The sequence below is a fragment of the Odontesthes bonariensis genome, chromosome 7, assembly GCF_027942865.1.
Source record: "Odontesthes bonariensis isolate fOdoBon6 chromosome 7, fOdoBon6.hap1, whole genome shotgun sequence".
Classification (NCBI taxonomy): Eukaryota; Metazoa; Chordata; class Actinopteri; order Atheriniformes; family Atherinopsidae; genus Odontesthes; species Odontesthes bonariensis.
The window spans coordinates 13,983,766-14,011,752 of NC_134512.1; the positions used below are offsets into that span (position 1 = coordinate 13,983,766).

The 27,987-nt window shown below is 40.5% G+C and overlaps 1 protein-coding gene across 2 annotated transcripts in view; it reads left to right on the forward strand.

Moving 5' to 3' along the window:
• Positions 1-27,987, forward strand: part of furinb (furin (paired basic amino acid cleaving enzyme) b) — a 95,439-nt gene that overhangs the window by 52,717 nt on the left and 14,735 nt on the right. For both annotated transcript variants that reach the window (XM_075469553.1, XM_075469554.1), the window contains exons 4-8: positions 3,264-3,359; positions 6,784-6,912; positions 8,405-8,481; positions 21,831-21,919; positions 24,477-24,649. In XM_075469553.1, the coding sequence (XP_075325668.1) occupies positions 3,264-3,359; positions 6,784-6,912; positions 8,405-8,481; positions 21,831-21,919; positions 24,477-24,649 (564 nt within the window). The remainder of the gene's footprint in view (positions 1-3,263; positions 3,360-6,783; positions 6,913-8,404; positions 8,482-21,830; positions 21,920-24,476; positions 24,650-27,987) is intronic.

Below are 27,987 nucleotides of genomic sequence, written 5' to 3' on the forward strand. Positions count from 1 at the left end.
TTCTGGAAACGGAAACATGAGCAACTGTCGGAGTCGGTAAGAAGCAACTGCAGCATAGAGAGGTCACGAAGACAAGAAGCAAACGTTTTCCACCACCTTAGAAAAGGAACGTCAAAAATCCACATTTACTCGATCCAAAAACAATGAACCAGAGATTAAAAAGAGTGGGCGATGGACTTCTACTTTTCTGGTGACACATGCCACTGCCTGTGGGCACACATCATTTCTAACAGCAGCTGCCTCTTGATACTGGTAGGCCTGCCTTAGCTGGCAGATAGACGTCCACATCAGTATGCAAGTTTGATGTCAGACATCTAATTTCAGGGTAAGTGCTTTTGTAGATGTGTAAATGTAGTGTTTTTTCTTGTAATTTAAAGAAAACAAATTATGTTATCAGTTACTGGTTTGTTATCTGTTTGAAACATCTGTTATTTCAAATGAAAATCAATAATAGAGTTAGCCCTTTCTAGCATATATTATCCTGGTAACTGTAGCCAGTTTGTTTAATTTAGATAGTTCTAGAAACAGTAATAGTAACTGCAGTTGTTTGTCATATTGCCAATTTGTAGTTGCATTTTTCGGTCATATGTTTATAGTTTTGTGGCATATGAATAAGTAAATCTGCCGCTACCAGTGAGTAATAACCAGTATATCCAGCAGAACATGAGGATGGCTGGGGATTCTAAATTGAGCATTGTTGGAGATGTGAGCAAGGATGGTCGTCTGTCCTTGTGTTAGCCCCTTTATGGACTGAAAACCTTTCCAGGGTCCACTTTGCCTCATGCTCAGCGTCAGCCCAATGTCAGTGTGGTCTACGCAGTGGATAAAGCTCATCACTCGATGGGTATATTCTTTCTTCTGTAAAATATAGAAACACAGTTCCAAATCAAAGCATTGGATTTCTTTCTAACAGTCTCTCTATATGACAAATAATACCAGCATGGCTTCTCTTTAGTCATCAGACAGTAAAAATCCTCGGGCCACTGAGCGAGCTGGAACAAATAGTTTATTGCTCATGCAGATTGCAGTCCTAACCCATGTGGAGACCTCCCTCTTGCTTTATGATTGCTTCTTTGTGCGCTTGTGTTTTTGCAGTCTTTGTCCCTGTTCCAGACCTCAGGGTAGTGCTTGTTTCTCTGTGTTTTAAGTGTCTTCGACCACTTGATCTTGAGAACATAATTAGACCTTGTTCTTTTTGATCTGATCTGGCTGAAATGTTGCACAATATATTCCATTATTTGAAGTACATAAAAAGACGAGAAAACATGTATTTGACGTCAATTTTCTCAACAGGGTTTTATCAGTTGCCATGATGAACTATATGAATGAAACATTGCGTATCCTGTACTAAACAGCTGTTCATGTATTGGTTGTAATTTTGCTCTGCTAATAATGTGGTGGGCAGTGGCTGGAGTGCAGTGAGGTAAATGTTATAAGTGAAAAAGTCTTAGAATAAGGTGAATGGCCTCATTCTCTCAGGGAATAGTTTTCAACTCAATTGAAGCTACACCCCTTTTTTGCTGAAGGTTCAAGCGATGTCACATTCGAAAAAATTCTCAAAAGGATGCATTTATAATTGACAGTTGCACTATATTGCCAAAAGTATTCACTCACCCATCCAAATGATTCAATTCAGGTGTTCCAATCACCTCTACAAACATTTGTGAAAGAATGGGTCGCTCTCAGGAGTTCAGTGAATTCCAGCGTGGTGCCGTGATAGGATGCCCCCTGTGCTACTAAATATTCCACAGTCAACTGTCAGCGGTATTATAACAAAGTGGAAGCGATTGGGAACGACAGCAACTCAGCCACAAAGTGGTACGCCACGTAAAATGACAGAGCGGGATCAGCGGATGCTGAGGCACACAGTGCATAGAGGTCGCCAACTTTCTTCAGAGTCAATCGCTTCAAGTGGCCTTCAGATTAGCTCAAGAACAGTGCGTAGAGAGCTTCATGGAATGGGTTTCCATGGCCGAGCAGCTGCATCCAAGCCTTACATCGCCAAGTGCAATGCAAAGCGTCGGATGCAGTGGCGTAAAGCACGCCGCCACTGGACTCTAGAGCAGTGGTGGCGTGACGACCTGACCTCAACCCGATAAAACACCTTTGGGATGAATTAAAGTGGACACAGCGAGCCAGGCCTTCTCGTCCAACATCAGTGTCTGACCTGATAAAAAATTCCCATAAACACACTCGTAAACCTTGTGGAAAACTTGCCCAGAAGAGTTGAAGCTGTTATAGCTGCAAAGGGTGGACAGACATCATATTAAACCCCTATAGATTAAGAATGGGATGTAACTTAAGTTCATATGCGTTCACAGGCAGATGAGCAAATACTTTTGGCAATATAGTGTATAATGCACTGGAGAAAGTTGAGCACACTACTTTAAGCTCACTCCACCCTATGCCACACTACCATCTCGGTCAAAGTAATTTTTTTGAAAAAAATTGTGAATGCGCTACTGTTTAAATTACAGATGAAGAACCCCTGATTTGCTTTTTATTTATTTAGATTAAGGTTTTAGCAAAGAGCAGTACCAACTTAGACTTTGTCAGCGGTTTCCTGACAGGTTCAATCCAGTCTTGGAACACATACATCTTTAGTTCAGTAATTTATGTAAAAATCATTGCATCATCAAGACTTTACAGAGCGGTTTCTCATCTTGGATGCAAAGTCACTGCATTTGCAAGAAGGCAATGGATGGGCACCCCTCCGCTTTCCTCCATTCTCCAGCTGGGGAGTTTAAATTTAGTTGTGGTATAAAGCCTCTCAAGCACTTTATTTTAGTGTAAGGAAGAAAATACCTGTCAAATTGTACAGGTGTGAAAAATGTGCGTGCACAGACATCAATTTCATCAATGATGAAATTACATTTAAAGCAATGCGATAAATGTAATATTTGCATGGCTTATTATTCCGTCTTACTAAACCTGCGCATATCGCAGCAGCCGCTACAACTTCAAAGGCCCCTGTTCTGCTACACCATACAGTACAGCAGCCATCTGAGCGATGAAATAAATTATATTTCCTTCACATCTCAACGTCTCTTTCTTGTTATTACTTTTTGAACACAGCTGGGACCGTGTTTTTCACCATCTCCAGAGTGTTCGACGGTGCAACAGTTAATGAAACAGGAACATTACTAATGACACAATATCATGTGAGGCCAACTGTGTAAACTTTGATTTGTCTTCCTTTGTGCGTGGGTTTGTGTGTTTGCATGCTTTGTGCGTGTGCATGTGTGGGGGTGGGTGTGCACCAGGTCCTCTGGGCGGAGCAGCAAATGGTGAAGAAAAGGAAGAAGAGGGACGTCTTTGAAGACCCCACAGACCCGGATTTTCCCAAGCAGTGGTACCTGGTGTGTAGTGGTCTCTTATCTCTCTGATTTAGCCACCATCGGTCCATCGTTAATAGTTCTTAGATTAGTTTATTTACAGGATGCTTGTAATTGTGTAAAAGTGATTGTTGTAGTTGTATCTACAAAGATATTCAAGTGAGTGCGTAGTCAGTAGACTTTAAAGTTAATACTCATATTTGTGTATTTCTTCAGAATTCTGCTGAGTTTTCCCTTTTTTTTTCTTCTTTTTTTTCTCAATTTCTTTTGGCATCCTCCTACATTCAATAACATCTCTGTAAAAGCCTGGAAAGATATCTTATGTAAAGATGTATTTTCATTATTACAGTGACAGAAGATATTACTTTTCTGAAGGTCATAAGTCAGATAACCATAAGTTGAGCCACTTTCTTTAAGGCTAAGCCTTAGAGCTTTCATCTTAACCACAAACACAAGGTTTTCTGAGTGATGTGTACAATTCAAGGCATCCAGGGTTTCAGGTCGACTTGTCGGGATAGAGCCCCTGCTGAACTGCATCACCTGTAAAATATTCATGGCAAAATGTTGCTGGCACTAGGTCTGTTTCATTTGCTGATTTTCCAGGAATGTATTTGCTTTAATCTCCCCTTTCATTTTCTTTTTTATTTGCCCAAAACCTGTCTCACTCCACTGGATCAGAGATAATGTTAAATATCCCAGACATGAGTCGCCAGTGAATGGAAGTTGTGAAACCAGCTCTGCCACTCGACATTACACTTCTAACAATCTGGGGGCTTGAACCATTTTTCTTCAGTTTAAGGTGTTCTACGCATTCTGACTTGAAAAGAAGTTGTAAGAAAATAAAACTTGTTTAGCTGGAGGCACATACTCTTGTTGGTGTCTCGGTAGTACGTGTACAACCAATTCATGCTATGTATAGTTCTTATATGGGAAATCTCTTTCGAACAAATGATGTGGTTGTTTTTTTCCTTCATAGAAAAGCAGCCACAGGGCTGAACTCAGATCTGCGTATGTTCTCCCATGGTGCTGTGCAACACATATACATGCCCGTAAATTAAAGCGTTTTGCTGCCACTTCTGGGCAGTTTTGGAAATTTGTGGAGCAATCGTAGCCGTGGACTGCTCTTTGTTGCGTTAGTCCTGTTATTGTTCCTTTATATTCTTTCTGCTGTGGAAAAGATGAGTCAGAGTGATCAAAGATCTGTTTTTCTGTGATGGAATTAAACTAAGTGTCAAGACAATGATGTTTTCTGGTGCCGCTGTTGTCTGAGGTTTTCACCTGTGTGTGAAATCGGTTGTTGTCAGTCTTTCCTGGCTGTTGCTGGCTCAAAGTAACTTTCAACCAATCAGCATTGATCAACATATCTTTTCTGGAGCCTGTGTTTTGTTAGCTTTTTTTTTTTGTAGGTAGGTATGAAACAGCCTTCAGCGGTAACTCTATGTGGTGCCAGTGATGTTAGATCAATTTTGCTCCTGATAGCAAGCTCTGACGAGTCCCACCTCAAAAGATATTCTGCTGTTTTTTCTTTCTTTCAATAATAATGTTACCTTTTGAATATGAAAACAAAAACTCATCAAATTAAAGTACAGAACACGATTCGCTTCTAAGGAAACCTTTAAGCATGTTTAGCATAGATTCTGTGCCAGTTTAAATTTCATATTTATGGAATGTGTCCAGGAATTTAAGCTACTTACAGAAGGCGATCCATGCAGCAGTGTGCTTACAGCATGAAACAGAAGAAGTGGCAGAGGAAGTTGTCTGTCTATTCCCCAGCTCCTTTTGTGTTTATAACAATCTCTGTCACTTCCAGCACTCACTTCTCTTCATATCTCTCACAGTATAACTTTCCACTACTACTCTGTATCCCGTTTGTCTCCTTATTTTTTCTCCTATGTTCTTACAGACTTATTTCTTTGGTGACACAAATGCCATCAACAATATTTCTGAACTGCACCAAATTGTTTTTCATTTGTTGCTCATGGTGTAAGCAGACATATCCATATCCTGTATACCCAATACAGCTGTTGTCATTCATTGATTTTTTTTTTTTCTGTTTCTTCTGTAAGACACTAAACACTAAAAACTGTAGAATTTGAGGTGGAAATCTTGTCAACTTGCAGACGCTTGAAGCATTTCTAGACTGCGACTAACAATTCCAATTTTATAAATGCGGCATCTACTGACAAAATCACTATTCTAGTAACTTTAAGACAGGATCTGTGGAGTGCTTTTGGTTCTATTTACATGTATGATGGTCTCCCACATTAAAAGTTACAAGTGGCAGAATATCTTAAAGGGATAATCCGGAGTAAAATGCACTTTAGATCAATTTACGGGATGTTGGGAGGACATACGTTGAGTTGACATCAAAATCATGTCATTCGGATGTGTTTTGAGAATTTCGATTTGACCGTTTTTAGCCAAAAGTCGTTAGCCTGGAAGTCAGAAGGGCATATCGTATCACCGCTACAAAACGCTATTTTTATACCTCTTCTACAGCTCCAAACAACATAACACTTACGTGGTAGTGAGTAGAGGGTCCCTAAAGCCAAACCGAAGTGTCCCGAGGTCTTCATGTGGTCGGATATAGAGTCCAGAATGAATTTAATCAAGCCAGTACCTGCTCTCAATCAGAGCCTCTTCCGTCAACAGGCTATCTCACGCGAGACATCACGTCACGTGACATTTCAAAATTCCAACCTGTTAGTAAGCTAGGCTTTGCTGTTGCATACAACTTCATTTCACTTTCAAATGAAATACTGGACTATGTTTGTAAAAAAAAAAAAACGGCAACGAAATTGTGACTTTCCAGAGCGAGTTACTCCACACTCGGCAATCAACTACGGACTCACGTGACGTGATGTGTCGCGTGAGATAGCCTCATGTTGACGGAAGAGGCTCTGATTGAGAGCAGGTACTGGCTTGATTAAATTCATTCTGGACTGTATATCCGACCACATGAAGACCTCGGGACACTTCGGTTTGGCTTTAGGGACCCTCTACTCATTACCACGTAAGTGTTATGTTGTTTGGAGCTGTAGAAGAGGTATAAAAATAGTGTTTTGTAGCGGTGACATGAAATGCCCCTCTGACTTCCAGGCTAACGACTTTTGGCTAAAAACGGTCAAATCGAAATTCTCAAAACACATCCGAATGACATGATTTTGATGTCAACTCAACGTATGTACTCCTAACATCCCGTAAATTGATCTAAAGTGCATTTTACTCCGGATTATCCCTTTTCTCACACAGTCCACAGCAACTGACATGCTTCAGTCAGTCGCACAATTGCTCTCCTGAGTGTGTATACTGTGACATGGACGCCGGTCCAATTAAATGGCCTCGAAGAACTGTAAGGATAGCTCAACTGAACTGTGCATGCCAGTTTGTCTGGGAAGTGTGAGTCACAGCAAATGACAGCTAAACAAAAGGCTTGTGTCTCTTCCAGTCCAACCCAACACATCAAGACCTGAACACAAAAACAGCCTGGGCTCAAGGCTACACAGGAAGAGGTGTGGTGGTGACCATCTTGGATGATGGCATTGAAAAGGACCATCCTGACCTTGTCAACAATTATGTGAGTAAAGAAAATTCAAAAGTAAGTGCAACTATACATGTGTTAGTTTGCAGATTGGTATCTAATGTTCATTAGATACAGAACACCCAGAGAAACCACAAAAAATTAGGACTATCCTCCCTTTGCTGGCTTAGGGATTGAACTGTTTATGCGTTTTTTTTGCACTTGTTACAGTAGAATAATTGCATAAGAGTATACAGAGAGGTGTACAACTAAACAAGATAAATGGGTTAGCAACATACAATATATTTTAGGTACCACAGAGATGATTCTTCTTTGATCTGTGTGGATCATCATGATATCTTATGCTGGGCATCTAACTTATTCAGGAGGATGTTATGTTATACAGTACGACTTACAGACCTAAATTGGCTGGAAGAAGCACCACCGCCCTTCTACTAATTCTTACAATCTATCTCACTTTGTATGAGTGATATTCATTATTAGCTATGGGGGTATGTTATGTATGCAAACCATATTTAAATAATTCTAATCTCTAGATAGAGTCTGTGTTGCTGACCTGTTGAACCACCTGTTAATAATGCCACTGATAACAGCCACAAAGCAACACAAACTGGGGCATTACTACGAGATCCTATATGGATTCAGTATTTTAGGTACCGAGAACATATATAAATATGTTTTGAAATTATTTGAGGCAATATCTGTTTTATGATTATATTATTTAATCTAACAGAAAAAAAAATAGGAAGAATTCTATGACCTTAATGATATTTATCACATAGAATTTCCATTTGATTAAAGAAAAACCCCAAAAACTTAAATGATTTCTAAGTATCCTTCATTACAGAACAGTTTTAGAGCTTAACACATGTTTTGAGTGTTGTATTTAAGTACGTCACGGTTGAAATTTAAGAGCTCTTATGTGCGATCAATATCACAAACCGCATATTGAGTGGTAAGCTACTGTACATTTATCAGCTTATCAGTTTATATGATAAACTTTTTGGCAGCTTTACTCTTGTGTCTTATTTTTATCCCAATACATTTTCATACACTTTGGCTCTTCTTCAAAACAACCTGGGGTAGACGCAATAAATCACACTTGCGAAGCGGAAAGCCTGGTGTGTGCCGTTACTTCTGACTGAAGCGTTAGGCCTTGTCAAATCAGTTAAAGACAAAAAGAAACCCCAGCAGTGTTGAGTGTGCTTTGTTGTACAACTCTCGGTTCGATCTAACAAGGAGCGTTATTGACATCTGTTGTTTTGATTCAAGTTTAATTCTCATAGACTCAGTGCCAGCATTTTCAAAAATGAATGATAAAAGGCAGTTGCAAACAGTCCTTTTCTTTTCTCTGTCGTGTCAAACACATGCCCCTGAACTGAAAGCACAAACACAAGGGGAATGTAGCATACTTATTTGCCTTTGTAAATAGCATTTACAGTTACAGATATCCCTCTGACCAAAATGAATACATTATGGGGACCGCAACGTTAAAGAAACACCCTAACCTTTTTCATGTCTCTCTTAGGACCCTGAGGCAAGCTATGACGTTAATGATGGCGATACTGACCCCCAACCAAGATACACGCAGCGAAATGAGAACAGGTATTTCAGCAGCAGCCTTCATGAAATTGATATGAAAATTGTTTGGAAGGTCTTGTCCTTTCTAACAAAATACTCATATCCAACCTATTTTATTTTCCACTCAGCTTGAAGTTCCTATTAATGTTGACAGGCTCTGGTGTGAAAGCAAGTCTATGCACGTAGTGGCCCGTGCTTTGCCTTTGACATTTACATTTAGAAACCGATTATGTAAAGTTTCAAAGCACTGGTGCAGTAATTCAGCAGAGTGTTTTAAAGATTGTTCCTTTTTTCCTTGAATCGGTACACATGCCCAGCTGCTGTAGCAGCCTTTTAAGGTTCCACCGTTCCAGCCTGATTGGCACTATTTTAGAGCTCATACAATGCGTGTTCATTTGCCTCCGGTGCTCTCCTTCATGCTCTCCCCCTCCAGTCCTTCATGATCACATTAAAGCATGTTTGCCCCAATTAAATGGTGCAACAGTAAAGCGCCAGCAAAGATGAATCCTAAACATCGATCCCCTCCTCTTTGCCCATCTCTCCAAATGCTCTGGTCTTCTGCATTAGACCGGATCCCCCGGAGCAGATCAGAAGCTGCTCCCGCCTCTGAAATGCACAGCGGGATTTGTCTGTCTATCTTTTCTAGGACGCTAGCAATCAACTTTTTTTGTATTCCTTTTTTTTCCTTCAATTTTGGGTTTGCTTAGCATGCACTTGATCAGTGGGAGAAGATACATTAGCTGAAAAAAGTTTGTAAGAGACAGTAGAAAATGTATCAAAATAGAATTGTTCTTCATTCAACTTTCGCAACATTCATCCACACTTCATTTAAGCTGCTTCTGTTGTACAAGAAGTGTTTGTTTTTCCTGTCCTTATTGAAATATGATATATTCATCTGTAGGTTATTTTTATCCTGAAAGGTGTCGGTGTCAGCGGCTTTTGAGCAGACGCCTTGTTTCTAGTCCTTATCTGCAGCTTGAGCAGCCATGCAAAGCAACCTTAGTGTATATGGCAGATCCCACTCTGTCCTCCTGATGGAACAAAATACTGTCGGAGGGGATAACTCCCTGACTGTGGTTCACTTAAGATTCTGAAGGGCACCGTGCTATTTCTGCAGAGCGCCCACATATGAATTGATGATAAAAACACAGTGCACAGGTTTGCACTCACACACTTTCCTTTTATTTTGTCTGCGGTGTTGCCAGAGCAATTATTTTCATCTGGATCAATTTACAGGCATGTAATGAAAAGCAAGGGTGTGTCTCTGTGTCTGCTGCGTGGAGGTTAGGTGTTTGGAGTGACTAAACAAATTATATCCTCTGAGTTATGTAAATCAACAAAGGGTAATAAAGGCCATCAGTGAGTAATGCTCCCAACTCCCTCACAATGCGATTATATGAATATATTCATAGGACAACAAAAGCAGAGGACATTGGAAGGCGGCTGTTTTCTAGAGTCACGAAGGCCGGTTCATTTGTGCTGATTTCTGAATTTTCATCTGAGGCATTTTTCCGTGGAGATTCTCTATCTTGAGTTGACAGTTATTGTTAAAGGGAGCACAGGCCCAGTTGAAGGCTGGTTGAAGTATGGTCATGCAGGTGATCTATTTGTAGTTAATCATGAAAATGTTTGTCCTTTTTTCTGTACACCTGTCTGCTTCTCCACCTCCATGTCAGTGTGATACAGATGTATGAGACTGGGCTTAGAGCAGAAGATAGCGGGATTGATTTCACCTCCTGCCCACAGCCTGCCAATAGAGCAGAACTGTTTCCAAAACCCTTTAAAGAGTGTCGAGGGGGCTGTGCAGCATGGAAAATACCGTTATCTTGATATTATTGTCAGAAGGACTTTTTTTTTTTTTTTTTTTTTTTTTTTTGTCAAAGTATATCTCTTTAGACATAAGTCAGTGCATTGAAAAGTATGTCAAACAAAAAACTAAATTAATTAAAGTAAATTGAACCAACTAAAGCCAAGTCATCAACACAATTGATATAAAGTCAAAAAAAGATCATTGTTTATGTAGATAATAGAACACAGTATTTTATTTTGTTTTAATCAAAAGGTAATTAAACAATTATGTTATGTGTTGTAAAAAAAAAACACTTTTGTTATTACAGCACTTTTGTAAGCTGATCATGTGATAAAATAAGTTCATCCCTTGGAAATTGTCACTTTATGTTTTTCACGTAACAGACCAACTTCCATCCTGTGTTTATAAACTTCCTTCAGATGAAGGTGATGCACTTAAAGACAGCCTCAAGGAAAATGCTCTTTTTCAGTCATACACTTTCATTCAAAATTTCCCAGTTTCAATTTTTCATGACCAGGTTTAATTCATCGGATCATTATTCATCCGTTTTCTGTACCAGCTTCATCCTATTCAAGGTCATAGGGGGCTGCGGCCCAGCTGCCGTCGGTCGAGAGACAGATTGTAGGTCTGCCGCTGGGCCAACACATAGACAAATGACCACACTGGCTCCTACGGTCAATTTAGAATCACCATTCATCCTAATTTCCATGTTTTTTGGACTGTTGGAGGAAGCCGGAGTCCCCAGAGAGAATCCACCCATGCACAGGGAGAACATCCAAATTCCACACAGCTGAGATTTTAACCGGCAGCCCTCTTGCATTGAGTCAACAGTTCTTACCAACACACCACTGTTTATTATTTACAGTTTATTTCCCCTGCAACAATATTCTTGCAATATTTCAGCAATATTTCTGTTTGCGGATTGTCCTGCATGTACTACAGATTTTACCAGGTAGTTCCATAACACATTGATTTGTTAATGTGTTGAGGATCATTGTCCATTTGAAATGTCCATTTTGGTTTTGGACAGATGGCAATTATTTTATCACTTTTTGATATGATGAAGAATGCACACAGTTGAATCCAAAGCCCTTTTTACATTGGCCAAAAAAAGCCCCTAATCTTCCACTGACATCTCTCTATTTAAAGTGCATTGTGAAAATAGCTTTAAGTCCCACCTCAAACAACTGCAGTTTTTACGGGTTTCTGTCTGCCTAAGCTCAGGTCTGCATCAGTAGAAAACACAATATTCGGTTTGTCTTGCAGATTTTTAACTTAAAGCAATACTATGTAACATTTCTACCTTAAAATAACAGCTTGAAAAAAATTGTGCGGCTAGAATGAGTTTTAATATTACGATTGGCCTGTCTCCTATGCCCTTCAGGGGTCTGAGTTGGAAAAACTGCGCTATGTAACTTTGCTGGACCGGCCCGGGAGCTGAGCGGAAGTACTTCGACTTTCTGGCACACCTACCGCAAAAACAAATAGACCCCTCTCACGCTCCCAGGTACATTTGATTACTCTTACCTTCTCGGTCAACATAGCTTGCACCTTCTGACTCCTCGCCGGTTCGTCAACAAACGTGAAACGTGAAAGCGAAAGGGTGTTGTATTTACGACAGTGTAACCGTACATTACCTCCAAGCCTGTAGGGGGAGCTCCATAGTGGGCTTTTTGAGAAGTTACATTGTATTGCTTTAAGATCAGAAACACGTTTCTCGACTGTGACATCAGAAATGGACAAAAATTCCAATCAATCAATCAATCAATCTTTATTTATATAGCACATTTCATACCACAGGCAATGTGCTTAATCTATTTATTTATTGATTTTGTTTGTTTGTTCGTTCTTTCATTCGTTAGCTTAATTACCAGCTGTGGCCCAACACAGCCTGAAGCATTCAGTGCAGTGTCATCTCTCATGTTGTCACACACTTTTCACACACCTGTACACACTATATTGGGCTGGTTTTACTCCTCAACCTGTTGGGTACACGTAGTGGGGAAGGTTTTAATCAGCTTGTTTTTTGGGGCATACCCACATTTAAAAAGCCTGTTTAAACAGGCTTCTTTTTGTGTACAAATACTAAACGACTGCCAGCTGCCCTTCCTTCAGGCAGCGAAGCAACACCAAACCATAAAACCTGTGCTTCACAGGTAGTTTTATGTTGTTCTCCCGAGAGTCATGAAGTCACGGGCCACTTGCTTATGTCTTCTGGTAGGCAAGTAGCCTATCTTCTCTTTTCTCAAAACACATGCGGTAAGAATAACCAAACAGTTTAGCTCATTGAGTTACTACCCCCTCTTCTTCTGATATAATCCACAACACTCACCGTTTCTGTCCTTCTAACTTTCCTATGGAGAGCTATTCGCTCCTGTTGGGAATTTTTCACAGCGATCCATTGATTGAGAATTACATAGAAGTGTAGTGACAGCCTTTATTGGAAAGTGATTGGCATGCTAAACAACCTTGTGGCCTTTATTTTAAGGCAACGCATCTCTTGAATACTAATGCGGGCTACAGCCAAGGCTAAAAGAGAAGGTGCAGGGTCTAATCTGGATGGTGGCATTGAGATACAACAAGAAGAGAGTTTGTGCGCTTCTCTTGCCTCAACAAATTGCTTTGTCCTTCATGGCACATGGCTATTTGTTTTGCTGACCATGAAAGTGCTTCTTCAGCAGAAGGGCAGGGAATTGGAAAAAGGTAAATGCATCACTTGCTGCAGAAAAACACACATCTTACTTTTCTATTGTTAAACTCCTTGTGACATTAGTTGAGGTTGAGCGGGCATCCCCTGCATTTCATGGCTGTGTTTTTAAGAGGAGGTGACAATCTTGTTTTTTTGGTTGTTGTTTTTTTTAATCCAACCCTGTGAATTAGGAATGATACAGGCATGTTTCTGAATAAACAAATCCACAAGGTATTGATGAAAGAATAGATAAAGTAACTCGTGCTCTGAACTGTTTCTGAAATGTGAAATTTAAACGAAAAGCTAAATTTACAGGCCAAAGAAATCTGAACAAATCTTTAATAGAACTCTTCCCTCTGTGTTTTCCCTTTGATTACACATGTAAACTACTCATATTATGTCTTACATCGTTCAGTCATGCTGTGAAAATCTAAAAGTCTAAAAGAAATTTAATGTTTAACTTGTCTGCTCTTGGTAGTCACGAAACGGACCTCAGTCCAAATTGAATTCCAATTTAAAAAATAATAGAAAGTAGAAGACAGGTCAAATCCTGTCTGCAGATGCTCTGTCCTTGTCCATGACAAGTCACTAAGGTCTGGAGTCACCTTATTTTAGGGTGTGAATGCAAATGAAATTGCTGTCCTCGGGAAAACCACATCCCTGCTGTACACACTGCATGCATATCTAAGACTGTGGAAGCAATAAATCTGTGTCACAGGGGGTTGATGCAGGACAAAACAGAGTGAAGGAGTGCACAAATGAAAGAGGACACATAACTCCTGCTTGCTCTGCTGTAGCAGCTCTCTAACAGTGTTTGACGTAGCAGGTCTCGCCTGCACTGTGCTGTTGCTTTTGCTTCTGACACCTTTTACAACACGGTATTCTGTCGAATTGAAATTCCTCACGCGTTCAACGCTCATCTCCTGAAGCCAAGTGTTTGTAACATAAGAAATGGTTTTATCTTAGTGTTTGAAGGAGTGTATTTTATGAAAATAGACACGTTTTATTGCAATGTGTTCCTCCCGCCACCGTTACGAGTAGAAGATGCTCCTACAGCGAGTCAAACTTTGCATCAGTAACTTAAACTTTTTGGAGCCCTCTTATGGGACCTCATTTGTCAGTCTCAGCCGTTTATACAGTTTTACAAAGGTATTCTCAGACTTTTGCATTTACTTTTTCACTCCAGTGTGAATGAAGAGACAGCAAAAAAAAAAGGGTATATCACAAAAAAAAAAATTCTATATTTATTCTGGCTATTGCATGCTGCACAGAACTGCTCTACGCCATTTACACAACATTTTTCATTATAATTTACTAAGCTGCCATCATTCGTCAAGCCTGCATGCTTTAATTCAGTTTGCCTCCATCTTGTGTACTCTGCCTGGTGCAGCTTGTTTATTTTTCTTAAGGCCAGGCAGACGTCTTGGAGGGGATGTTGGCGTCGACTTCATTTTTAGATGCAAATTCTGTCTTTCTTTCTTTCTGCTTACTTGCAGTAGGGTTTGTTTTTTTTTCTCAAAGAAAGCAACAGTGTGATTTAAAGCTGCTCTTTTTCTAACATTTTAGTAAGGTATTGTCTGTCGTGATTGGAGGTGACAGTCCTGAGCTGAACCCCATTGTGCAAGACATTACTGATCACCCAGAGTCAATCAATATTACCACAGCCCAGTTGACTGGATCCTGATGAATGGGATGTTAAAGCAATTGTGTCTGCAGGGTTTGAAGATAGCCCTGTTTACACATGCCTCTATATGGTGGGCCATTTGTTTCTTCCTTAGTAAGTTACTTTGACTGATATGAAGCCATTTGAAATCATTTAAACATGCTTCGCTGCTTGGAGGACTTTATGTAATTTGTTTAGAAATGGACACAATAAGCTGCATCAGGAGAGTTTATTTTTCCTTCTCTCTGTGTGTTCCATACAGCAGAGTGATAATAGATTTTTTTTTTTTTTTATTTATTTTTTTAGAGCAGCACAGCTATTGCTGTGTTACCTCACAGTAAACTAAGAGACATTTAAATTTCTGGCTCTCCTCTCTATAGACCTAGATATTTTCCCCTGCAGGTCCACAAGAGATTCCTCCCTCAAAAAACATGCAAATCAGCTGGACTGATGAGTCTTAATTGCCCGTAGGTATGAATTTAACAGCTACTGTGTCTATGAATATCTATTTCTCTCTGGTGTCTGAAACCAGCTTTAGAGTGCAACTTTCCGCCCATCATCTTGATGAACAGAGGAAGTGAACACTGTGGGTAAGCAGAAAATTTAACTTGTGTTTACCCAAATAAAAAGCATTCAAATCTGAAGTAATTGTTACTAGAAATCGAATCAAATCATCTTTCTAACGTTGGAGATGGAACTTTTGCGTTTGCCAGTGTAATAAAGAAATCTCCACTTGACTCTCCAGTGTAACCATTTGAACAGACCTGCCTGAGGCCACAGCTGAGCTGAGTAGAGCAGAAAATAGTTTAATCCGTTTGGCAGCTACAATGACCGGCCGCTTTTCAGTCCCTTTTAAAACATATAAACCAACAAAGCTATGCCAAGCTCCTGCGTTTTAGCCCAGCATTGGTTGGACATTAGTCACACTTGGTGATGCATCTTTTAGCACACATGCTCTATACAACACAACATAAATACTACATGGGTGTGTATGTGCCACCACATCGCTCTACTATCTATAAACATAATTAATCTCTGCGTGAACAGACATATTTCTGTTCCAAATACTGTATGAGCAAGTATGTTATTACAGCTTGGACGCTAAAATGTGTCATTCTCGATTGTAGTAGCCTATAGATGCCGTGTAGATACCAAGAGAACTTTGAAACTGTTATTTTTTATGTTTCATAAGTTTATGGACCATATGTCAGGATTCTCAGTCTTTACTGTTTTATTTTAACTGGGCTATTTTCTCACAAACTTTACAATTTTCTTTCTTTTTTTAAAAAAAAAATACGCTGCCAAATTCCTTATGCCCCTCTTTTAAAGTGGATTTTGCCTTCAAATATGACAAAAGTTCCGTAAAAACAATGGGGAAACGGTCCTGTTTCATGAGATCAAGCAAATTAAATATATTTAGGAGGCAAATACTTGTAGCTGTAAATGTTTTTTTTATTCAGATTTGTACATTTATTTATTTATTTTTTGTGTATATTGCTGTGAGCTTATGGTCCATGCACTGTTTTGTCACTACTGCTGAGCTAAGCTGCTACCTGTCTCAACTCTGCTTTCTCAGCTCAGCTTTAAATAGAACCTTTCAAGCAGAACTGCAGCCCAAAGTGCTTTACAGAACAAAGGACAAATTTATAATGATACAAGAGAGGAAATAAAAGATGAACCAACCCTGATTTAAAAAAAATAAATAAATGAATAAATAATTGAAAAATAAATAAAGATTAAGAGATTCAAAAAAGATATTGGAAAAGAGAGTCAGACATGTAACCACACACTGCACATAGAAAGGAACAACTGTGATTCGTCAGCTTGTGTTTTCTCCATCCGGTTTTCATTGCCAACGGAGACTAATCAGCTACTTGTACACAAGCATATTCTTTGTCACAGTGACCGAGAGAACATGAATACTGAAACTGCTGGAAATATTAACTCCTCTGTATGAACCACGTGCTTCTGCTGAATAGCCTCCCTGAAATAGAGGGATAAGAACAGAGTCCACATTGTTCAGGTTATCCTGAGACAGTAAGAGCTACAAGCTTTTTGAAAACCTTCCACGCGAGGTTTTATGTTCCATTTTGTCTCTGACTGAGAATCTGACACTCCAATGCAACAACCAGCCATTTCTAATTCCGCACAATACAACTGTCTAATTTTACCACCGACATAGCCACTGGGGGAATCCAACACTCACCTAACAGCCAAACATCTACAGCAGTCTGATGGTTAGACCTAAACCATCCAACAGCAATAGCAACCAGTTACTAAAAATATATTTCAGTGAAAAAGATACTGCAATTTGTTATGGGTCAGGAAGAAAGGATTTTACAAAGGTATAAACCATTATACCTTCTATTTCATTTGCAGTAACATTCTGGGTTCTTTTTTAATCTGATGTGATTGGATCACAAACAATCATCTTCAATCTGTGTCAGGTTTTAGCTGATGAGAAGGCGTCCTGCTTTGTGTCTTGAGTAACCATTGATGACTAGATCTCATTGCAGTCACCGGTGTCCTGCATCATTTCTCTTTACAAAGGCCAAATGCCAGTCCTTCGCAAGTCCAATTTTGCAAACCAGCACCCGCTTTGTTCCATGTAGCTCAGAAACTGAGCCAGCCCTACTGTTATTACTCAAACCCGCCCTGAACCGTTAATATAACACATAATGCTACACAGACACTCACTTTAAAGGGCTTTATTTCGCCTGTGCATTTGGCCAAGAGCCTTCTGCAAAATAAATGATAAAACGAGTATGCCACGTTGCCATGAGTATTCCACGAGTGCGCGACCAGGTGCAGTACTTCACTAAATGTGTTATTGTTTTACATTTCATACTGCTGTGATCTGAGCGACCGAACCTCAAAGCATTCTGGGTGCATTCACTCATGGAAATGTATTGAAATGTCAGCTATGTTTAACCTTCTTAAATGTTTTGTAGAAAGCTGCGAGTGTCGTGTGTTTTTACTCTGGTATGGTCCGTGGTTACATTGGATCGTGTCCAACGGGACTGTCTTTTATGACATGTCTGCACAATGACTTGGTGCCTTGTCCTGAGGAGGAGAGATAAAAGCATTACCTCACACTGTCCCTTGTGCTCCTTCTGATAAGATAAAGCAGGTCACATTGGTTGAGTGAATAGTTCAGCCGCCTGTTATCTAAGCCTGTGTTCCTGTTTGGTCTTTTGTCCTCTGCTTACATTTCAGAATATGTTGCTTTTGCCAACCGCCAGTTCACATACAAATGATTTATTTACTGCGATTGTCTTCCTCTGAGTTGCGGCTGCACAGCTTTTAAAGTGTTTAGTTGTCTCGCCACGTCTCTGGCAGAAAATGAATTTTTTTCATTTTCCAACTACACTTATTCCTGACCTCGCATCTTGCTGTGTCTCTGACATCTCTCCCAATCTTTTTTAAATGGGTATAGAATGGAAGCATTCAGTAAAGTGCCTTGGAAACCATTTAATTTCACGGACATTTGAAAGAAAAAATTGTAGCCCCATCATAAACCCTTTTGTCTGCTCTGGCATGTCTGCGCCTGTGAGGATATGTTCAGCTTTCTGACTGTTTTAGCTGAATTCAATCCAGGTCAATCACTCACTCGTGTGCACACACACGCACACATGTGCATGCGAACATGCAGATAGTATTCATAACAGCTGATGTTTACAGCTTCTCTGTAAATGACTTCTCAGGCCTCTGGCTCTGTGTTCACCCTGCCGGCCTTGGCTGAATCCTCTGCCTGGCATCTCATCTGTGGCTCATAGGTCTGAGGATGTGTGCCTTGCAGAGTCTGAATCCTTCTTTTATGATTCCGTGGAAGGAAAAAAAAACCTACATTCAGATCGAGGACTGCAATTAATACTACTAGAGCTACTGATTGTCGTTTGCTCATACTTGATTATACCTTTTGATTCAGGTGAGGCTGTGAATGCACTGCTGAAAGGCTGAGCTGAACTTCAAGCAGCTACACTTTATGGATTTTATGATTTTAGTTTTTGTTATTGGTTCCATTTATTCATTTTCTGATGCTGTTTAATTATTTCTTGACAAGGCTTCTAAGTTGATGCTTGATGCCAGAAAGATTTTTATTGTGTAGATATGCAATTTTATTTATTTTTTTAAAGGTCATTGACGGTTCACTCATAAAGCTTCTGAGCAATTAAAGAGCAACTACAACGTGCAGGCTCGTTGTTTTTCGGGACAGGCCATCTGGCTGGTCACACAACTGACTGTGTGATTCTGGCCGTCGTCAGTAGTTCCGCGCACTGTAGCCTGCTTGTTGAAGAACACCAAAACAATTTGTGCTCATTTGAAATCAGTGCTCCTCAGTAGTCTCACACTCAAAGGGAATTAAAGGCAAATAAGATATAGATACTCTTCGTGTCATTCCCCAAAACACGACTCATAGAAATTTGGAAGTTTTTCGTGAAAACGGAGACTGGTGTGCAGATCTTGACGTTTCTTTCTTCAACTGTAGATCTCATCGATGATTGCTTTATGGTAAATGGGTACATTAATTGTGAAAGTGCCATTCGCTGAATTATGCCTCATTAGCACTGATGAACAGCTCTCCTGATCAATGAAGAGAACAACTCCCATCAGCATGAAGTCTTTTCACTCAAGCTTTTGCAGTGTAGAAAACAAAGGGATATTAAGGGGTTTTTGTTTGTGTGATTTAAGTTGATCAATAACCCATCATTCAGCACCCACTCTTCACTGTTTCTGCACAAAATTACACAGCTGCTTTTGTGTTCAAGAGCTTTGTAAAACAAGTCAGACATTTGTCAGACACACAGTTGTAAGCTAAAACGTAGCGAGCGGGCGGGTCTGTGCCTCTGTAGTGCTCTCATTAAATAACGAACAATGGGCAATCACTGAAAGGTCTGATCACTTCACATGCAGACAGACATGTCCTGCTGGATAAAATACCCCATATCTGGAGTCTGTGTAACCAAAACTGTGGGCTGTGCTTCGTGCCTCTCATAAACCAACCTTTCTTATCTTCAAATTTTTATTTCATTAATTAATTGTTGATTATTGAATTGAGTCCCAGTTTATTCTTTATTGATTCAAGCTACTTTTATCACAAAAAACCTGCCCCTTTGCAAGTACTGCTAAGAAATCACCTCCCCGTCAAACAAATTTCTCCCATAAGAACATATAGTATATTATTATCTAGGGAGATGTCAGATCATCATCGAGTGCTGGTATTAATGCAGTATGAAATTAGCTCCTGTTAAAACTGTCGGTAAACCTCTTGTTAGGAATGATATGATTTTAATTGCCTCTGTGAGGTATTTCACACTGCCATATGTGCTAAGGTCCTTGTGTAAGAGCATAAAACTCTGTGAAAAATAAGCCTTGTCGGTTCAGATTGATTGCTCATTTAAAGTTCACTTTAACGCTTGTAGTTGTTGACAGCTCAGTTTATGAAACAAATCATCTCATCATAGGTGAAATTTTACAAACGCTCTTTTTTTTTTTTTTTTTTTTTTCCCTTCAGCAGTAGAAGGAGAATTTACAATAATGCGGCTCATCTTTACTAGAGGTTTTAGCGTTCGCTGGTTGATTATATATCACAGAGCCCCGGGGTCCAATCAGGATTCCAGCTGGAAGTGTTTTGCCGTCCACTGACCCTGTGAAAAGACGTTGGCCTCATCATCAGTGAGGTCTGAAGAACAAAAAGTGCTCATCTAAAACAGCCCCGTTGACCGTAATTGGCTTTGTTCGAGTCACGTTCACACGGCACCTCTGAGACGGGCGGGAAACTGTGCACTTTCTAATCAGATATCTGCACTGTAATCAGGAGACAAACTTAATGACCTGTGTTATATGCCAAATGCTCATCCTGCTTCATCCTTTTGCAATCTGATAACACTGCTGCAAGACAAAAACATCAAGGAAATGTGTTTTTTGTTTGTGAAGTGTTGGTGTATTTGACAGTTCGACAATGCTGCATAGGAAACCTGTCTCATCTCTGAAACTCAACACTGCTAGAAATATTTAATGAGCTTTTCTGTGAATTATTCAAGTACATCCATAACGTCTCAGAATTCATTTGGATGGCCCCTGACCAGTTTCTGTCAAGGTAAAGTTACTTTTCTTTTTATTTATCCACAGAGTTCAGACAAGTCTTCTTCTTTTTTCCTTCATTGGAAGAGCCTTTTCTCAAGTAACCCTGAAGCCTGTGTCACAGGAGTAAAGATTAGTGGTATACATTTTTCTTTAAGTTAAAAGAGGAGTTCTCTGAAGTGGTTGTGTTTAACAGACGAGGATTTTTTTAGATATTCTGTCTTCAGGGTTTCTCACAAGTACTCAGATCTCGCATTTTGTACGGACTTCTAACAGAATCTGTCATCAATGGAAATGTATAAAACCACACAGCCATGAACAAACCGGTTTATTAAGAGCAGACACTGTTAAACTTGATATAAAACTTGGTTTAATGATAAGCAACTGTGACGTTTAAAGCCCTTTATTCAGAGTTGGTCTGCTTTATCGTTGCTCCTTTGAATGTTTGGTCGTATTCATTCCCAAAACTGTCATCACTTGCTGAAACAAATGTTAAGAACTCCATGTTCAAGAAACACATGACATCACCTTTTCCAACTATAAAACTTCCTTTGTTTCTTGCAACTATATACTATAATTGTAACTGTAAGATAACAGCACACAGGCGGAAATTTCCAAGGAAACTTTATAAAAACTGCCAAAGGCCCATTGTTCTTTGAAAGAAGTTGATGAAAAAATGGGAAAATGGGTTTTCATGGTCTTGGGGAATAAAACCCAATTTCAGTCTTTTGTGTGGGTTTGTATGATTGTGGTACATTTAGTTTTTTGCAGCGTCGGTGTAACTTGCTTCATACAACAGCCAACCAGCACAGTTTTTAATCTGTGGCCTTCACATCTCTAATTGTGTATCATCTTTACCACTAAAGTGGCAGCTTGATGTGCTGTTATAAAGTTTTACCCACTGTTACTGCAGATAAACGAGTCTGCTGTGGTTACAAAAGGGACTGATGGGTTCACGTTTGTCTCTTGGCTCTGGGAGAGTTTTTGTGCACCACTTCAGCTGCAGTCTTGTTTAAAAGCCCAAAGCCGATCAGGAATTTGCATGCTGACTGCATTTAGCATCCATTTGCTTGTTGTGGGATTGATTTATTATTGATATCTTTCATTTTCTCATTCTTCTTTCCCAGACATGGAACTCGATGTGCCGGAGAAGTTGCAGCTGCAGCCAACAATGGCGTTTGTGGTGTAGGTGTGGCCTATAATGCTAAAATTGGAGGTGAGTGAGAGCACTCCATTAATATTTGTAATTAGGCATAATGAGTCATTGGTATTGTATTAATTTAAATGAGTTTGACATGATTTAATTTGAAATAATACGCACAATAAACTTCACATTAATATTAATCGAGAAAGATGGTCATTTCTTTCTGCCTGGCTTCCTTCAGCCTGGCACCGGATTCACAGCTATAGTTTTACTGTAGCGCTGTCTTTACATTTCATTAATGCCACAGCGGTAGCTTTTAAAGCTGATATCCTTTGTCGCTTTTTCTGCTCCGTAAATGGTCGTTTACTGCCTGGCTGACTGTATTTTTCACTTGTTTAAATATGAGTGCCGCAGAGAGAAGCATGTGGTGGATAGTCTTTGTTGTAATGCCACTGAGAGGACTCGCTTTTGATCAGCTGCTGAAGGTTTTTACTCATCAGGGACATCATGACTTCACTTAAACTGCAAGTAAAAGAACCCATGTAACGACTGTTGGGTATCTTACATCAAAAGATAAAGTATTTGTTCTTTCCCAAGCAGCTGTTAAGTATTTTGTCTTTAACAGATTATGTTTCGTCACTGACACTGAATCTGAATCTGAATCTGAACATTTTTCCCACACCTTTCACCTTTATTTGGCTTTTTGCCTGAGATTCTTGTCTTTCGTTTATCAGTTAGACGCAAAGTCGTCAAGTTTTTCATGTGTTTTGCTGCTTTCTTCTCTGATCAGGGAACGGCCAAAATTTAATGTAACGTTGATGCCAAGAAAAGTGACTTCACGGTCTGGTGGACATCTACTTGTAAATCACCTGCTTAAGAATTAGCTCAATCCCTCGAGGCGGGCTCTTATTTAAACCGTAATAAAGCTGTCAGCGTGTGCTGCTCTGCATTAAGGAAGCAGATACGTCGACCGCAAATTAAGCCTGAAAGGGTGTTATTTTTTTTGTCTTTTTCATCTCCTGAAAATATTTTGTTCTTGATGGAAAATTCCAAGCAGGGTTTCAGTGACTTTTGTCATCAAGCAATCTGTCAATGCCGTGATGGCAGCCAACAAGACTCAGCGGAGCCTGTGGAGCCCTGAGCAGTCCCGCTCACAGATGTTTCTCATAACTCTCATTCTTTGTCTTCATTACCATTCATCTCCAGACAGAGCCGCGCGTTGGCCCTGCTGTCATAAATTACTCCTCTGTGAATCTGTTCACGTCATGGGGTCAGCGGATTGTGTATAAACAGCTGTGATTTCCTCCCAAATGCTCACGGTGTAGGTGTGTGTGCACGTGAGAGGAGGATCAGTCGTGTTTGCACAAATGCTGAAATGAGTCTGACCTTACAGAATAATGATGATTAGTGATTTGTGTTTAAAACTTGTAATTGACCCTACTTGGCTTACTCTGTTTCCTTTCCACCTACTTCCCCTCCCACCTGAACATGCACACACACACACACACACACACACACACACACACACACACACACGCTGAGTGCTGCATCTCTACCTGCTACCTCTGTTTCACTGCAGCTGCAGGGAACTCGAGCGGCAGGGTCTTAATAAAGAATCGTCAAGCTGCAGGATGCTGATGGGAATTGTTACGACAGTAATTATCATTTCTGCTGCAGTACAGCTCTTACATAACGACCAGCGAGCAAGCGTTGAGCTTTATGTTGCACGTTTAGTCCACGTAAAGTTTGTCACAGGCTATTCCGTATTCAAGCTTGTGTTGCACAGATCCCACCACAGAGTAATTACTGCCTTTTCAGCCCCACTATCAGCATACATTGTCTAAAATGTCTTAATGTGGACGTCGTCGGTCATAATGTTGATGATTTCCGGAGGTCCTCTGCCGGTAATGGACCTTATTTGAGGGTGGTTCATTTCATGCCTCTCTAAAACCATTAATGTTCAGAGGAGTGATCTGAGGCTGCAAACTTCAAAGGCACAGACAGGGTTGCGTTCAGGTATGATGAAAGGTGACATTTAGTGCTTCCCCGCGGACACTAGACTGTTGGAGGTTCTGCAAAACCCTCAGCTCATTGCAATGCACGTGCACATGTGGGCGAGGCTCTATCTCCTCCGCAGTCTGTCGGATTTGTCTGCTTGTCCTTTCCATATCAGTCTGGCATCTGTTGGGGCACGAAACAGCCTTTCTTGGTTTAACAACCAGCTAGATTTTTGTTTTTGTGCTGGCAAAATACTGTGAGAGCACTCCATTTATATGAGCAGCAACTACAGGTGAAGTTTTGCATGCTCGCTCATTGAAACCCAAACACTGTGAAGTGTTTGTTTTACCAATGAAGTGTCTTTTTCTCCTGCTCGCTGTTTTGTTGTTTTTCTTGTTGTGCTTGAGGATGAAAAGGGGATTAACTCTAACCCATTTTTCTGTCTTTTTATGCCAAGTTTTCTATTTTTTGTCCTCAAGCATTTTTGGTCTGTGTGTCACTCAGGTTTATACATCTCTCCACTCGTTTGATGCCAAAAGTCTTAGCCTCACTGTCATCCTGTCGATCTTTCTTCAAAGCTCCTTCCAGTTTGGTAACCTGATCCGCTCTGAATTTTCTGCCCATTTTACAGGAGTTCGTATGTTGGACGGGGAAGTGACAGACGTGGTGGAGGCTCACTCTCTCAGCATCAACCCTCAGCATATCCACATTTACAGTGCCAGCTGGGGCCCAGAAGATGACGGGAAGTCACTGGACGGCCCTGCCAAGCTGGCCAAGGAGGCTTTCCTCCAGGGAATTACCAAGGTTAGTAAGTTCATGTGCTTCGACTTGTGAAATCCTGTTTCTGAAACAGTTTGGACACTGTGTGAAATAGTTTTGGATTTGATCCCAGCAGCACTTTTTTAAAAAGAAAAATAAAGACAGCAACAGACTGGGGAAATCACATGGTGAAAAAATGTTATAAACAAAAGAGCATCCCAGACGGGCTGATATTTTCAGGAAAAAAGATCGGGTGCGTTAATTACCTAAAAATACAATTTCTCAGTTAAAAAAGAATCCACACTACATAGTACAATTAAAACATTCAGAGGAATTGTAAAATTCTATGTTAATAAGGGAAAAGCCCAAAACTAGCCGTGAATGTTTGTGAACTTCAGACACTCGGGCAGCTCTGCGTCGGAAAGGGATGTGATTGTGTAGCTGAAATCACTACGTGGGCTCAGAAACTCTGCTGCTCATTTTAAGAAGATCACAGAGGCAAACTTTAAACGTCTCATCAGCTCATACTTCAAAACCCCGCTTCTCGGATGGTGTCGTAAATTATTACTCCACGTTTCGTGGGTAATCTGCGCATCTGTCGTAGCGCCATCAACGCCAAACCATTATTTTCAGACTTTGGTGCAACAGATGCTGCCGACTAAGCGAGTTCTTTTTTTCAGGGAAGACGCTGCATATTTCACAAGACGATGCCAAAACACGTCCTGCATTTAGTGCAAACAGCATGGCCCTGCAGTAAAGGAATCCAGGTGTAAGACTTGTCTGCCTGCTGTCCAAACACCCCACCCAAACTGTTTGATCTATGATGAGATGAAAAATGTAACAACGGAGGCCCTGGATCGCCGAGCGGCTTTAACGCTGTATCAGTTGAGAACGGGAAAAAGATTTTTCTTTCAGAACAGTAGCTGCTCTTCTCAGATCACAAATGCTTACAGCGTGTTGTTAAAAGAAAGGCTGATGCAACACTGTGGTAAACACGCTCTGTGTCAGAGTTGGCTTTACAAGGCTGAGGATGATTTGAAACGGTAGAATGCAGGTTGAGCCATTTTCAAGCCATGAAATTCAGATTTTTATAGATCAGATGAAAGTGTCAGTAGTAGCACCCGCACTGATGTTTCATCACAGTGCAGTTACGTGATTGAGTTTACAGACAGGAGTTTAAATGACTTTAAAGTCAGTGAATTCTATTCTTATTTGTGTTTGAAACATGAAAAAGAACAAATAAACTGCTGTGTCAAAGTATTTGTATCAAATAAAACGTCAGTTCTTTAAAGTAATGAGTCACTGTAGGAGATCTTTCGTCCCTTTCTAGCTGAAACTTGGTTAAATAAGAAGATGGATTCAGCTTTTTATATAAGCATCTATGTTAGATACATGCAGGAATTCTGTCTATATATAACAAAATAAGCAAAAAATATCTCTAAAGCTCAGTAATTACTAGCTAGTTTAGAAAATAACCAACACAGAATGTGATTTAATGGGGAGACAGTATTCCTTGTGCTATTCCTCTATGCAGCAAGAAACTTTTGATAGAACTGGTTGGAGGTTGTTGAGAAATAACCAGTTGGAATAAGCAATAAGGCTGGGCTCGGGTTAGAAAAGAGGCAACACAAATCCGTCGGGAACAGACTTCAACACAACACCAAGAACAGAAATGTCCTGGAGCAAATGCGTCTATTTCCCAAATGTCAAACTATTCCTTTGAGGTTACAAATACACATATCATTTTCTCTCTTGTCAGCAAAAAAAGGCTGTTAGAGAGTTTGATGTTCAAGAATATTTAGGTGCCCCTGTGACATCAGGGAATATAACATTTTCCTACTCATACAGTCAAACTAGATTTGACTTTAATAGAGGGTTTTTCTGCTCTGTGGGAAAAGGACAAAGTCATGGCGAGTTTGTTAATTGAACATCAACTCCTCCTTTGAGGCTGAGCAGAATTAGAAATTAAAGAGTTGTGGAAAATTACCTAAGTGTAATGTCATTGCTCGTGTGTTGGCATGCCACATTAAAAGGGGGTTAGCAGAGAAGAAGAGGAGATGTGAGAAAACTGAAACGAAGCTGCAGTCTCTGCTGCAGACGTTAGATTCAAAGGCAGCAGTAATTGGTGTGAAAATGAAGGAACGTGTACATCCTCCCCTGGGTAAATCAGATCACAACCTTGTTTTTCTCTGTTCAGCATATAAACCCCTTGTCCAGAGACTACCTGTCACAAAAAAGACTGTTAGAAAGTGGTCACATGAAGCTGAAGAAGCCTTACAGGGTTGTTTTGATGCAACCGATTGGATTTCTCTTTGTAAGCCACATGGAGAGGACATTAATGCCATGACTGAGTGTGTGACTGACTATATAAACTTCTGTGTGGACAACACCATCCCCACCAGAACAGTGAGATGCTTCCCTAATAACAAACCCTGGATCACCAGTGAGCTAAAGGAACTATTGAACAAGAAAAAAAGAGCCTTTAGGGAGCGAGACAGGGAGTTACTGAGGAGTATACAGAAGCAGCTCAAAGTCAAGATCAGAGAGAGCAAGGAGGTGTATAGAAAGAAGCTTGAGAGTAAACTGCAGAGGAACAATGTCAGAGATGTGTGGTCAGGAATGAAGAAGATCACAGGCCTCAAGCAGAGGGAGGATCGGATGGATGGAAGTCTGGACAGAGCAAATGAGCTGAACACATTCTTCAACAGGTTCGGTTCAGGAACAAGCTCACCATCCTCCCCTCCTGTTCCCAGCCAAAGAGACATCCCAACCTCCTCTGACTCACAGCTTTCCTGTAACATCTCCACCTCCACCTCAGTCATGGATTCTTCTGCTTCCACTAGTTTGTCTTCAACCCAATCAGGAGATGCTGCTGTCCCCTTTGCCTCCCCCTCCCACTTTACTGTTTCTAGAAGTCAGGTGAAGAGGCAGTTGGAGAGACTGAACCGGAACAAGGCTGCAGGTCCAGATGGTGTCAGCCCCCAAGTCCTGAAGGCCTGTGCAGAGCAGCTCTGTGGGATTCTGCAACACCTTTTCAACCTTAGCTTGACCCAAGAGAAGGTACCACTGTTGTGGAAGACATCCTGTCTGGTTCCGGTACCAAAGAAAACTCACCCTTCAGACATCAATGACTACAGACCTGTTGCCCTGACATCCCACATCATGGAGAGACTCCTGTTGACCCACCTGTGTAAGCAAACCAGCACATATCAGGACCCCCTGCAGTTTGCTTATCGCCATGGAGTTGGAGTTGAAGACGCTATCATATACCTGCTTCAACAAACCCACTGTCATCTGGACAAAGCAGGCAGCACTGTGAGGATCATGTTCTTTGATTTCTCCAGTGCATTTAACACAATCCAGCCTGATCTGCTTCGTCTGAA